This window comes from Oncorhynchus kisutch, linkage group LG14 (assembly GCF_002021735.2).
Source record: "Oncorhynchus kisutch isolate 150728-3 linkage group LG14, Okis_V2, whole genome shotgun sequence".
NCBI classification, from domain to species: Eukaryota; Metazoa; Chordata; class Actinopteri; order Salmoniformes; family Salmonidae; genus Oncorhynchus; species Oncorhynchus kisutch.
In genome coordinates this window covers 74,330,839-74,345,314 of record NC_034187.2, presented here as the reverse complement: position 1 = coordinate 74,345,314, position 14,476 = coordinate 74,330,839, and the positions used below count along the sequence as shown (strand labels likewise).

Below are 14,476 nucleotides of genomic sequence, written 5' to 3'. Positions count from 1 at the left end.
CCGTCCCCTCCATCAGAGAGGTAGGTAGCTGCACCCGTATCGCCGTCCCCTCCATCAGAGGTAGCTACACCCGTATCGCTGTCCCCTCCATCAGAGAGGTAGGTAGCTACACCCGTATCGCCGTTCCCTCCATCAGAGAGGTAGGTAGCTACACCCGCATCGCCGTCCCCTCCATCAGAGAGGTAGGTAGCTACACCCGTATCGCCGTCCCCTCCATCAGAGAGGTAGCTACACCCGTATCGCCATCCCCTCCATCAGAGAGGTAGCTACGCCCGTATATCGCCGTCCCCTCCATCAGAGAGGTAGGTAGCTACACCCGCATCGCCGTCCCCTCCATCAGAGAGGTAGGTAGCTACACCCGTATCGCCGTCCCCTCCATCAGAGAGGTAGCTACGCCCGTATCGCCGTCCCCTCCATCAGAGGTAGGTAGCTACACCCGCATCGCCGCCCCCTCCATCAGAGAGGTAGCTACACCCGTATCGCCGTCCCCTCCATCAGAGAGGTAGGTAGCTACACCCGTATCGCCGTCCCCTCCATCAGAGAGGTAGGTAGCTACACCCGTATCGCCGTCCCTTCCATCAGAGAGGTAGGTAGCTACACCCGCATCGCCGTCCCCTCCATCAGAGAGGTAGGTAGCTACACCCGTATCGCCGTCCCCTCCATCAGAGAGGTAGCTACGCCCGTATCGCCGTCCCCTCCATCAGAGGTAGGTAGCTACACCCGCATCGCCGCCCCCTCCATCAGAGAGGTAGCTACACCCGTATCGCCGTCCCCTCCATCAGAGAGGTAGGTAGCTACACCCGTATCGCCGTCCCCTCCATCAGAGAGGTAGGTAGCTACACCCGTATCGCCGTCCCTTCCATCAGAGGTAGGTAGCTACACCCGTATCGCCGTCCCTTCCATCAGAGAGGTAGGTAGCTACACCCGCATCGCCGTCCCCTCCATCAGAGAGGTAGGTAGCTACACCCGTATCGCCGTCCCCTCCATCAGAGAGGTAGCTACACCCGTATCGCAGTCCCCTCCATCAGAGAGGTAGCTACGCCCGTATCGCCGTCCCCTCCATCAGAGGTAGGTAGCTACACCCGTATCGCCGTCCCTTCCATCACAGGTAGGTAGCTACACCCGTATCGCCGTCCCTTCCATCAGAGAGGTAGGTAGCTACACCCGCATCGCCGTCCCCTCCATCAGAGAGGTAGCTACACCCGTATCGTCGCCCCCTCCATCAGAGAGGTAGCTACACCCGCATCGCCGTCCCTTCCATCAGAGAGGTAGGTAGCTACACCCGTATCGCCGTCCCTTCCATTAGAGAGGTAGGTAGCTACACCCGCATCGCCATCCCCTTCATAAGAAGGGTAGGTAGCTACACCCGCATCGCCGTCCCCTCCATCAGAGAGGTAGCTACACCCGTATTGCCATCCCCTCCATCAGAGAGGTAGGTAGCGACACCCGCATCGCCGTCCCCTCCATCAGAGAGGTAGCTACACCCGTATCGCCGTCCCCTTCATAAGAAGGGTAGGTAGCTACACCCGTATTGCCGTCCCCTCCATCAGAGATGTAGGTAGCTACACCCGCATCGCCGTCCCCTCCATCAGAGAGGTAGGTAGCTACACCCGTATCGCCATCCCCTCCATCAGAGAGGTAGGTAGCTACACCCGTATCGCCATCCCCTCCATCAGAGAGGTAGGTAGCTACACCCGCATCGCCGTCCCCTCCATCAGAGAGGTAGGTAGCTACACCCGTATCGCCGTCCCCTCCATCAGAGAGGTAGGTAGCTACACCCGTATCGCCGTCCCCTCCATCAGAGAGGTAGATAGCTACACCCGCATCGCTGTCCCCTCCATCAGAGAGGTAGGTAGCTACACCCGTATCGCCGTCCCCTCCATCAGAGAGGTAGCTACACCCGTATCGCCATCCCCTCCATCAGAGAGGTAGCTACGCCCGTATATCGCCGTCCCCTCCATCAGAGAGGTAGGTAGCTACACCCGCATCGCCGTCCCCTCCATCAGAGAGGTAGGTAGCTACACCCGTATCGCCGTCCCCTCCATCAGAGAGGTAGCTACGCCCGTATCGCCGTCCCCTCCATCAGAGGTAGGTAGCTACACCCGCATCGCCGCCCCCTCCATCAGAGAGGTAGCTACACCCGTATCGCCGTCCCCTCCATCAGAGAGGTAGGTAGCTACACCCGTATCGCCGTCCCCTCCATCAGAGAGGTAGGTAGCTACACCCGTATCGCCGTCCCTTCCATCAGAGAGGTAGGTAGCTACACCCGCATCGCCGTCCCCTCCATCAGAGAGGTAGGTAGCTACACCCGCATCGCCGTCCCCTCCATCAGAGAGGTAGGTAGCTACACCCGTATCGCCGTCCCCTCCATCAGAGAGGTAGCTACGCCCGTATCGCCGTCCCCTCCATCAGAGGTAGGTAGCTACACCCGCATCGCCGCCCCCTCCATCAGAGAGGTAGCTACACCCGTATCGCCGTCCCCTCCATCAGAGAGGTAGGTAGCTACACCCGTATCGCCGTCCCCTCCATCAGAGAGGTAGGTAGCTACACCCGTATCGCCGTCCCTTCCATCAGAGGTAGGTAGCTACACCCGTATCGCCGTCCCTTCCATCAGAGAGGTAGGTAGCTACACCCGCATCGCCGTCCCCTCCATCAGAGAGGTAGGTAGCTACACCCGTATCGCCGTCCCCTCCATCAGAGAGGTAGCTACACCCGTATCGCAGTCCCCTCCATCAGAGAGGTAGCTACGCCCGTATCGCCGTCCCCTCCATCAGAGGTAGGTAGCTACACCCGTATCGCCGTCCCTTCCATCAGAGGTAGGTAGCTACACCCGTATCGCCGTCCCTTCCATCAGAGAGGTAGGTAGCTACACCCGCATCGCCGTCCCCTCCATCAGAGAGGTAGCTACACCCGTATCGTCGCCCCCTCCATCAGAGAGGTAGCTACACCCGCATCGCCGTCCCTTCCATCAGAGAGGTAGGTAGCTACACCCGTATCGCCGTCCCTTCCATTAGAGAGGTAGGTAGCTACACCCGCATCGCCATCCCCTTCATAAGAAGGGTAGGTAGCTACACCCGCATCGCCGTCCCCTCCATCAGAGAGGTAGCTACACCCGTATTGCCATCCCCTCCATCAGAGAGGTAGGTAGCGACACCCGCATCGCCGTCCCCTCCATCAGAGAGGTAGCTACACCCGTATCGCCGTCCCCTTCATAAGAAGGGTAGGTAGCTACACCCGTATTGCCGTCCCCTCCATCAGAGATGTAGGTAGCTACACCCGCATCGCCGTCCCCTCCATCAGAGAGGTAGGTAGCTACACCCGTATCGCCATCCCCTCCATCAGAGAGGTAGGTAGCTACACCCGTATCGCCATCCCCTCCATCAGAGAGGTAGGTAGCTACACCCGCATCGCCGTCCCCTCCATCAGAGAGGTAGGTAGCTACACCCGTATCGCCGTCCCCTCCATCAGAGAGGTAGGTAGCTACACCCGTATCGCCGTCCCCTCCATCAGAGAGGTAGATAGCTACACCCGCATCGCTGTCCCCTCCATCAGAGAGGTAGGTAGCTACACCCGTATCGCCGTCCCTTCCATCAGAGAGGTAGGTAGCTACACCCGTATCGCTATCCCCTCCATCAGAGGTAAGTACACACCTAGGAGGAGACCAAAGTGGAGACAGCGATGTTATGAATCTTTATGGAGTTAACTCCTGATAAATGCAATGACGTCTGGTTTCCTGTAAAAAACAGAGCAATTAAATTGAATGATCTGCAATACATTCAAATGGAGTTTGCACTCATCAGGAATGGTCTATTCTTCAGCACTGTCTTGGAGCCAAATATAACTCAGTCAGTCAATGGAACTGAGTGAAACAATAAGAACTCTTGACTCTCATGTATACTGTTCTGTACTTGGTCTCATTTGATTGGATCCTTCTTTGTGTCTTTCTAGGTCCGCACCGGCCGCAACACAGAGACCTTTAGGACCAACGGCGTCTATGACCAAATCTCTGAGGACTGTGCCTTCTCTATCATCTATGGAGAGACCTATGAAGCTCTGGACCTGGTGGCTAACTCTGCAGAGGTGGCCAACGTCTGGGTCACTGGCCTGAGGTAGGATAGATGTCCACAATGTCTTGCTAGGTTGCCAGATCTGGTTGTGCTTTAGTTTAAACAACTCTCCATGGCTAAGTGGTGTCATATCAAAAGGATATCCTTGAAGATAGATCCTTGAAGATGTACAGTAAATCTAGACCGACACCCAAATGGATCTCACAGTTAGACAATGGAAGTGAATGAAAACAACTGGAACAGATGACTCCCATAGTATTTCCTACCCTGGTATCTTTTAATTATGACAATCTCTGTGTAATCCTTCTCCGTCTCATCCTAGGTATCTGATTCTGTATGGGAAGCATGCCATAGACATGATGGCCAGCAGTGAGGACAGCCTTCGTCTCGCCTGGCTAGCAGAGACATTTTCCTCTATGGTTGTCTCAGATGGACAGGGTGGAGGAGAGGTGGTGGGGATCAGTTTGCGGTCGGCTGTAGGTCTGATCAGGAGTGTTAACCCTGGGGTGAGGAGTGAGAAAGTGGAACACCGGTTTAAGGAGCTCCATCGTGTCAAGGAGAGGATGAATGGGGCCGGGACATCTGGAGTTGGAACTGTGGCTGAAGCAAAGGTTGGGTCTTCAGTTGTAGCTGTGATTGGCTCAGGAGCTGGCGATGAGGATAGGGCTCCAGCTGTGACTGAAGCTGAGGAAAGGGATGGGGGTGAATCTGGATCTGGGACTGGAGCAAACGCAGACAACAGAAAAGGAGGGATAGAGGACAGGGTAACCAAGGAGGAGTTCATTGAGGTCTTTCACGACCTTTGCACCCGACCGGAGATCTACTTCCTGCTGGTGCAGTTCTCTAGCAACAAGGAGTACTTGGATACCAAGGATCTAATGAGGTTCCTGGAGGTTGAGCAGGGCATGGCTCAGGTAAGGATGGTGAAGAGGACCACTTTTCTGTTCTACCAGTAGGACTGTTTCAATGGGTTTTCTGTTCTGCCAGTAGGACTGTTTCAATGGGTTTTCTGTTCTGCCAGTAGGACTGTTTCAATGGGTTTTCTGTTCTGCCAGTAGGACTGTTTCAATGGGTTTTCTGTTCTGCCAGTAGGACTGTTTCAATGGGTTTTCTGTTCTGCCAGTAGGACAGTTTCAATGGGTTTTCTGTTCTGCCAGTAGGACAGTTTCAATGGGTTCTCTCTTTTCTCTTCTATTGTCCCTCTTAGCTCTGTCTAGCTGATAAGAAATAAAGTGTCTCTCCAATAGATAGTTGTCGATTTAGAAATACAAGTAACAATTTCACTTCAAGAGATGCTCATTTCTCTGTTCTCCTCTGCCCTCCGTGTCTAGGTGACTGAAGACACCAGTCTGGAGCTCATCCAATCCCACGAGCCGTCGGAGGAGGGACGTCGCCAAGGCTGCCTCTCATTGGACGGTTTCACCAGATATCTCACCTCCCTGGAGTGCCACCTGTTTGACCCGGAGCACAGCCAGGTGTGCCAGGACATGAGCCAGCCCTTATCCCACTACTACATCAACTCCTCCCACAACACCTACCTCATCGAGGACCAGTTCAAGGGGCCCGCTGACATCACCGGCTACATCCGCGCTTTAAAGATGGGCTGCAGGTGTGTGGAGGTGGATGTCTGGGATGGCCCTAGCGACGAACCCGTGGTTTATACCAGTCACACCCTCACCTCGCCCGTCAAGTTCCACTGTGTCCTGGATGTGATCGGCCGTTTTGCGTTCGAGGCTTCGGAGTTTCCACTGATCCTGTGTGTGGAGAACCACTGCTCCCCCTTCCAGCAGAGAGTCATGCTCCAGCACCTGAGGAGGATACTAGGGGAGAAGTTGTACACGAAGCCCCTCAGGGAAGGGGAGGTGTACCTGCCCTCGCCTAATGCCCTGAGGGGCAAGATCCTGTTGAAGGGGCAGAAGTTGGAGGAGGGATGCGGGGGGGCGGAGGGGGACGTGACTGACGAAGACGAGGGGGCGGAGATGTGCCAGAGGATGAAGGCTGGTAACAGTGGAGAGGGAGCGGGGGAGGGGGTGCAGAAAGGTGGAGGGGGTGGTGGTACTAGTAGCATTAAATCCCTGACCCCTCCTACTACCCCTAAACGGTTCCAGCTCCTAAAGGAGCTCTCTGACTTGGTGACTCTGTGCAAGTCAGTACGTTTCACAGACTTCCAGATGTCGTTCTCTATCCAGAAACCCTGGGAGCTCTGCTCGTTCAATGAGACCCTGGCTTTGCGCTGCGCCAGCGAGCGCCCAGGAGACTTTGTCAACTACAACAAGCGCTTCCTGTCGCGGGTCTACCCCAGCGCCATGCGCATCGACTCCAGCAACATGAATCCACAGGACCTGTGGAAGTGCGGTTGCCAGATTGTGGCTTTGAACTACCAGACGCCTGGGTTGATGATGGACCTTAACATTGCCTGGTTCCGCCAGAACGGGAATTGTGGGTACGTGCTGCGACCCGCCATCATGCGACAGGAGGTGTCGTATTTCAGCGCTGATACAAGAGACTCTGTGCCGGGTGTGTCCCCTCAGCTGCTCCATGTCAAGGTGAGTGGCTAGCAGATAGACAGCAGTGTTTATTTACATCTGTTCAATGGAGGCTCCTATTCACTGCCTGGCTTGTTGGCTCCTTAGTGGTTAAATGCTATTGGTTCTGTTATTCAGTACACTTCTCTTAGTGGTTAAATGGTATTGGTTCTGTTATTCAGTACACTTCTCTTAGTGGTTAAATGGTATTGGTTCTGTTATTCAGTACACTTCTCTTAGTGGTTGAATGGTATTGGTTCTGTTATTCAGTACACTTCTCTTAGTGGTTGAATGGTATTGGTTCTGTTATTCAGTACACTTCTCTTAGTGGTTGAATGGTATTGGTTCTGTTATTCAGTACACTTCTCTTAGTGGTTGAATGGTATTGGTTCTGTTATTCAGTACACTTCTCTTAGTGGTTGAATGGTATTGGTTCTGTTATTCAGTACACTTCTCTTAGTGGTTGAATGGTATTGGTTCTGTTATTCAGTACACTTCTCTTAATGATTGAATGGTATTGGTTCTGTTATTCAGTACACTTCTCTTAGTGGTTGAATGGTATTGGTTCTGTTATTCAGTACACTTCTCTTAGTGGTTAAATGGTATTGGTTCTGTTATTCAGTACACTTCTCTTAATGATTGAATGGTATTGGTTCTGTTATTCAGTACACTTCTCTTAGTGGTTGAATGGTATTGGTTCTGTTATTCAGTACACTTCTCTTAGTGGTTAAATGGTATTGGTTCCGTTATTCAGTACACTTCTCTTAGTGGTTGAATGGTATTGGTTCTGTTATTCAGTACACTTCTCTTAGTGGTTGAATGGTATTGGTTCTGTTATTCAGTACACTTCTCTTAGTGGTTGAATGGTATTGGTTCTGTTATTCAGTACACTTCTCTTAGTGGTTAAATGGTATTGGTTCTGTTATTCAGTACACTTCTCTTAGTGGTTGAATGGTATTGGTTCTGTTATTCAGTACACTTCTCTTAGTGGTTGAATGGTATTGGTTCTGTTATTCAGTACACTTCTCTTAGTGGTTGAATGGTATTGGTTCTGTTATTCAGTACACTTCTCTTAGTGGTTGAATGGTATTGGTTCTGTTATTCAGTACACTTCTCTTAGTGGTTGAATGGTATTGGTTCTGTTATTCAGTACACTTCTCTTAGTGGTTGAATGGTATTGGTTCTGTTATTCAGTACACTTCTCTTAGTGGTTGAATGGTATTGGTTCTGTTATTCAGTACACTTCTCTTAGTGGTTGAATGGTATTGGTTCTGTTATTCAGTTCACTTCTCTTAGTGGTTGAATGGTATTGGTTCTGTTATTCAGTACACTTCTCTTAGTGGTTGAATGGTATTGGTTCTGTTATTCAGTACACTTCTCTTAGTGGTTGAATGGTATTGGTTCTGTTATTCAGTACACTTCTCTTAGTGGTTGAATGGTATTGGTTCTGTTATTCAGTACACTTCTCTTAGTGGTTGAATGGTATTGGTTCTGTTATTCAGTACACTTCTCTTAGTGGTTGAATGGTATTGGTTCTGTTATTCAGTACACTTCTCTTAGTGGTTGAATGGTATTGGTTCTGTTATTCAGTTCACTTCTCTTAGTGGTTGAATGGTATTGGTTCTGTTATTCAGTACACTTCTCTTAGTGGTTGAATGGTATTGGTTCTGTTATTCAGTACACTTCTCTTAGTGGTTGAATGGTATTGGTTCTGTTATTCAGTACACTTCTCTTAGTGGTTGAATGGTATTGGTTCTGTTATTCAGTACACTTCTCTTAGTGGTTGAATGGTATTGGTTCTGTTATTCAGTACACTTCTCTTAATGATTGAATGGTATTGGTTCTGTTATTCAGTACACTTCTCTTAGTGGTTGAATGGTATTGGTTCTGTTATTCAGTACACTTCTCTTAGTGGTTGAATGGTATTGGTTCTGTTATTCAGTACACTTCTCTTAATGATTGAATGGTATTGGTTCTGTTATTCAGTACACCTGCATCAATCAAACAAATAAACAAACTAACAGACAATCAATCAATAAACCGGATCCATCCATGCAGGTGATCAGTGGTCAGAACCTTCCCCGTCCGAGGGGTTCTGGAGCTAAAGGAGATGTGGTGGACCCGTACGTCTACGTGGAGATCCACGGTATCCCTGCCGACTGTGCCGAGCGCCGCACCCGCACGGTGATGCAGAACGGAGACAACCCCATCTTTGACGAGAGCTTTGAGTTCCAGATCAACCTGCCAGAGCTGGCCATGGTGCGCTTCGTGGTGCTGGATGACGAATTCATAGGGGACGAGTTCATAGGTTAGTAGTGGAGGGAGGGCGAAGGTCAGCTCTGCACTGTCTGCTAGTCCGGTGTCCAGTCTGCTTTTGGTTGAGCTTGTCTGAAGCCAATAAATATTTGATTTGATACTACAACAACCTTTCAGCCATGTGAAGATTATTGGTAGCTCACAAGCAAGTATCACTAGCTAAGATAAAGAACACTTGGTAGCAGTTAAAGAGTGAGTGAACATTCACTGTCTTCTCATGGTCATTTAATTGTCTAACACTCTTGTACATCATTTGTAATCCCCCGTTTTACCACAGGTCAGTACACCATTCCCCTGGAGTGCTTACAGCCAGGCTACCGACACATACCATTACAGTCACTGATGGGGGAGGACCTCCCGTACGCCATGCTGTTCGTCCATGTGGCCCTCACCAACCGGAGAGGAGGGGGAAAGCCCTACAAGCGGGGGCTGTCTGTGCGGAAGGCGAGGCGAGGGAGGGACTACGCTGCACTCCGGGACCTGGGGATCAAAGAAGTGGACGAGGTTTTCAAAATGGCCGGCCCGCAACTGAAGGAGGCCACGGACCTGCGGGAGAACATGCAGGTGAGGCGGAAGGATAAACAGTAATTTATCAATCACAATTTTCACATTTCATTACTGAAATGCCTGTACACCTGTATTCACAACAGATGATGTCTAACTCAGAATGGTAGATTGAAACCTCCATGGGTTGGGTTCATCTCAGTGATCACTAAACTATGACCATAAACATGGCTGATCACAGGGTATCAGTGGCACATCAGAAACAGTGTTTAAGTCGATGCATTAACAACGGAGTACTTATACTGGAACGTAGACCCACCCATTTTCTTTTCTTTAAAAAAAATAAAACGATATGTTCTGAATCGATCATTTTCCAAATATCTAATATCTAATATCAGTAACTATAAAACTGCACAGCGTATGTGATCAGAACTAGATTAAGCATACGACACAACTAAACAGACCAATAACAGCAATAAAACAAACATACCAAAACAAGAGAGACATCAACTGACTTGCCTAGTTAAATAAAGGTTCAATAAAAACAACAGACATCAACAGGTTGAGACTGAGTGGCGGTGGCGGAGTGGCCTGATCTCTGAAGATCTGCTTTAGACTGACAGGTTATGGTTATGGTAAGGTGATGGTCCCTGTAAGTGTAACAGTATAGCTTCCGCCCCTCTCTTCACCCCTACCTGGGCTCGAACCAGGGACCCTCTGCACACAGACAACAGTCACCCTTGAAGCATCGTTACCCATCATGCCAAAAAAGCCACAGCCCTTGCAGAGCAAGGGGAACAACTCCTTCAAGGTCTCAGAGCAAGTGATGATTGAAACGCTATTAGCACGCACCACCGCTAACTAGCTAGCCATTTCACATCGGTTACATAAGCATTTAGTCTGGCTGTCTAAGTGATGTTAAGGACATCTGATGTGTTTAGGCTGGAGATACCTGGGATTCATGCTATGAGTCATCAGACTATGATGCCACCCTGATGTAGTAGACTGATGCACTAATGCAAAGAGGCCATGAACACACACACACACTCTCTCTCACACACACAGTCTTGAAACACACACACACACACTCTCTCTCACACACACACAGTCTTGAAACACACACACACACTCTCTCTCTCTCACACACAGTCTTGAAACACACACACACTTAAACAGAAGTAAACACTGAAGGCAAGCACCATGACATCATGAAGAGATAAAAAAAAAAATCTATATTGTAAAAATGTATGTGATTTATTGGTCATAATTTAATGTTAGGGTTAGGCATTAGAGTTAACAGTGTGGTTAAGGTTAGGGTTAGGCATTAGAGTTAACAGTGTGGTTAGGGTTAGGGTTAGGCATTAGAGTTAACAGTGTGGTTAAGGTTAGGGTTAGGCATTAGATTTAACAGTGTGGTTAAGGTTAGGGTTAGGGTTAGGCATTAGAGTTAACAGTGTGGTTAAGGTTAGGGTTAGGCATTAGAGTTAACAGTGTGGTTAAGGTTAGGCATTAGAGTTAACAGTGTGGTTAGGGTTAGGCATTAGAGTTAACAGTGTGGTTAGGGTTAGGCATTAGAGTTAACAGTGTGGTTAGGGTTAGGCATTAGAGTTAACAGTGTGGTTAGGGTTAGGCATTAGAGTTAACAGTGTGGTTAGGGTTAGGGTTAGGCATTAGAGTTAACAGTGTGGTTAAGGTTAGGGTTAGGCATTAGAGTTAACAGTGTGGTTAGGGTTAGGCATTAGAGTTAACAGTGTGGTTAAGGTTAGGCATTAGAGTTAACAGTGTGGTTAAGGTTAGGGTTAGGCATTAGAGTTAACAGTGTGGTTAAGGTTAGGGTTAGGCATTAGAGTTAACAGTGTGGTTAAGGTTAGGGTTAGGCATTAGAGTTAACAGTGTGGTTAAGGTTAGGGTTAGGCATTAGAGTTAACAGTGTGGTTAAGGTTAGGGTTAGGTTTCATGATGGAAAAACACTAACCTGTGCTGTTAAATAAAACTGATTGGATTTTAGTGGTTCAATGACCCCAATAAAACATGAATTCAGTAGTACGACAGTGATACGGTGGCTTTGTGGTTGTCACGTTAACCATCTCCCAATAAAGCTTCTCTAATTCAATCAGATGTTCTCAGTGATGGTATCCCAGGAAACCATGAATTCAATAGTACGACAGTGATACGGTGGCTTTGTGGTTGTCACGTTAACCATCTCCCAATAAAGCTTCTCTAATTCAATCAGATGTTCTCAGTGATGGTATCCCAGGAAACCATGAATTCAATAGTACGACAGTGATACGGTGGCTTTGTGGTTGTCACGTTAACCATCTCCCAATAAAGCTTCTCTAATTCAATCAGATGTTCTCAGTGATGGTATCCCAGGAAACCATGAATTCAATAGTACGACAGTGATACGGTGGCTTTGTGGTTGTCACGTTAACCATCTCCCAATAAAGCTTCTCTAATTCAATCAGATGTTGTCAGTGATGGTATCCCAGGAAACCATGTCACAGTTTGTTCCATGATTAAACTCCAGCAACTAATCGCTTAGTAGAGGATTACAGTATGATCCACAGAACACTACATCACTAATACAGGACAAGCAGTATGTGTGTGTCTGTGTGGGTGTGTGTTTTGCATAAACCCCCCGACCCTCTGTATCTCTCTCTGTCCCTGTAGAACTCAGTGGCAGTGTTCAGGGAGCTGTGTGGGGTGTCAGCGGTGGCTAACCTCATGCAGTGTGTATTGGCCCTGGGATCCCGTGTGGTGGGGGCCGATGGGGACCCCCTGATGCTGTTTGAGCTAAGGGAGCAGTACCCCTCCATGGAGCCCCAAGGGCCCCTGCCGGATGTCCTACGCAGGGTGGTCTCCACCTACGAAACGGTGAGGATCAATCAAACCTAGTCAATCCTTCACATTTTATTTATGTAGCGCTTTGGGTTTCCATTGACAATAGTTGTGCAGGTTATAAGTTGATTGATTCTTTGACTTGTTTTTAACCTCTTTCTCTACTTGCCTCTCTCTCCCTGCCACCATGACATCATGGCACTGATTCAATTTATAAGTGATTACTTTCGTAGATGCCCCCAAAGTAGAATGTGTGTGTGTGTGAGAGTGTGTGTGCGCTTTGAGAGTGCATCCTCATTCCTGATGAATCAGAGTGAGGGAGAGCTCACCATGTCTTCACGGGAGATTATTTCGCTAAGTGGATCTCACGCCTTGACTTGAATGCTTGGGGGAGAAATGAATGGGAGGAAGCTGTGGGGGGGGGGGGGATCTGGACAGACCCCTAGGAGCAGTAGTGTTCATCCTCATTTGTCGAACACCAGACTCACAAAGTGGGGTCGTGTCCCAAAAGGCATTGCAGCGAGAAGTGTTTAGTTAATCAGACGTGGGGTCTGAATCTCTCCGGGGTTATTAATGAAATGTTTGCTATTTTGATGTGTGTGTGTGTGTGTGTGTGTGTGTGTGTGTGTGTGTGTGAATAATAGACGGATCTTGTGTACTCTGTCTACAGATGATCCAGGCGAGCAGAGCAGTGATGGAGCTGTCAGACGGAGTCTACGACAGGATCCTACAGATACAGACAACAGGTGTGAGAGAGAGAGACCATATTAGAGACACATATTTCCCTCAGATTACACAGACCCACAAAGAAATTGAAAACAAATCCAATTTTGTTAAATATCTATTGGGTGAAATACCACAGTAGAATCAACTTAGAACCAATGTAGAATCTGAACCCACACAAACACCCATAGAGAAATGCACCAAACAAATAAGTGTAGGACCTTAGCAATCTTCGCTGCACAGCCTCCTGAATGTAATGCTATGAGCCCATCTATCTCCTTCATCTGCGTCAAGCATAGCCTTGTGTAACAATTGCTTAACACTATGGGCTACTGTATGTTTAAGCTTAAACTCTATTGGACCAGGTGGGTTCTCTACTGGACCAGTTGGGTTCTCTACTGGAGCAGTTGGGTTCTCTACTGGAGCAGTTGGGTTCTCTACTGGACCAGTTGGGTTCTCTACTGGACGAGTTGGGTTTTATATTGGACCAGTTGGGTTTTATATTGGACCAGTTGGGTTCTCTACTGGACCAGTTGGGTTCTCTACTGGACCAGTTGGGTTCTCTACTGGACCAGTTGGGTTCTCTACTGGACCAGTTGGGTTCTCTACTGGAGCAGTAGGGAGAAATGAAAACCACACAACTGAATAATTTAGGAAAAGAATGCCAGCGTGTATTTTGTAAATAACCATACTTACAGAAAATGAATCACCTTGAGTAAATATTGATATGTGAAATTTGTTCAATGAGCTGAATGTGAATGAAATACATCAATAAGACATACAGTATCAGCCATATATCCTGCCTATAGTTTACTAGGATGCACCCAGCTCTATCTTAATCTGAGGGTCTCTCAGATTTCAAAGTTCAATAGCAATACAAGAAACATGAATCCACAGAAACACCCAACGCAATTCACAAATACTGACTTATAAACCTCTATGAGATGGAATCAAATGTGAGTGACTGTGCCTAACAATCAACACTGTCAGGTGTTTAAGTGTAGCATGTGCTTATAACAATCACACTGCAATGATGTCTTGCAAGAGTCACCACAACGTAGTATGGCAGTGCAAATTCAGTGTTCTACAAGGAAAACAAATCTTCTTATTGATGTCCTGGGTTCGGGCGGCTCGCCATCCTTGGTGGAACTAAATTCATACTCAAAAAAACCTGACCAAATCCTGGCGTCAATCTTTCCCTCAATCCCCTCACAGTTTGTATAGATACGTGTTAATATCCAGTTCTCTCTGTTCAGTTCAGTTTTATACAACTTCTCACAAAATGAGACTTTTTCTTCCATAGAATAGCGGAAGCTATTCACATTCCGTTCAAGCTTTTTTTCAGAACTATGGCACCAACTTGTGTATAATGTGAGTTTTTAGTAGAGCGACTTAGAGAATACGGAGTTTTGATTGGCTCAAAATAAACTGCTCGTCATACAGCTTCTGACAGCTGATTTGTAATAGCTGTCGACTTAACCATATCAATAGCAATATAGTATA

At 48.2% G+C, this 14,476-nt stretch overlaps 1 protein-coding gene across 3 annotated transcripts in view; it reads left to right on the top strand.

Moving 5' to 3' along the window:
• The window catches only part of LOC109904385 (inactive phospholipase C-like protein 2), a 54,294-nt gene that overhangs the window by 30,638 nt on the left and 9,180 nt on the right, over window positions 1-14,476 (top strand). Inside the window, exons 1-8 of one of the 3 annotated variants that reach the window (XM_031788952.1) lie at window positions 1-3,514; window positions 3,949-4,109; window positions 4,390-4,981; window positions 5,399-6,613; window positions 8,651-8,900; window positions 9,186-9,472; window positions 12,083-12,286; window positions 12,921-12,996. In XM_031788952.1, coding sequence (XP_031644812.1) covers window positions 4,424-4,981; window positions 5,399-6,613; window positions 8,651-8,900; window positions 9,186-9,472; window positions 12,083-12,286; window positions 12,921-12,996 — 2,590 coding nt within the window. In that variant the 5' untranslated portion in view covers window positions 1-3,514; window positions 3,949-4,109; window positions 4,390-4,423. Of the gene's footprint in view, window positions 3,515-3,542; window positions 3,557-3,948; window positions 4,110-4,389; window positions 4,982-5,398; window positions 6,614-8,650; window positions 8,901-9,185; window positions 9,473-12,082; window positions 12,287-12,920; window positions 12,997-14,476 lie in introns of those variants that run through there. The other 2 variants (XM_031788953.1, XM_031788951.1) reach the window with 2 other exon arrangements.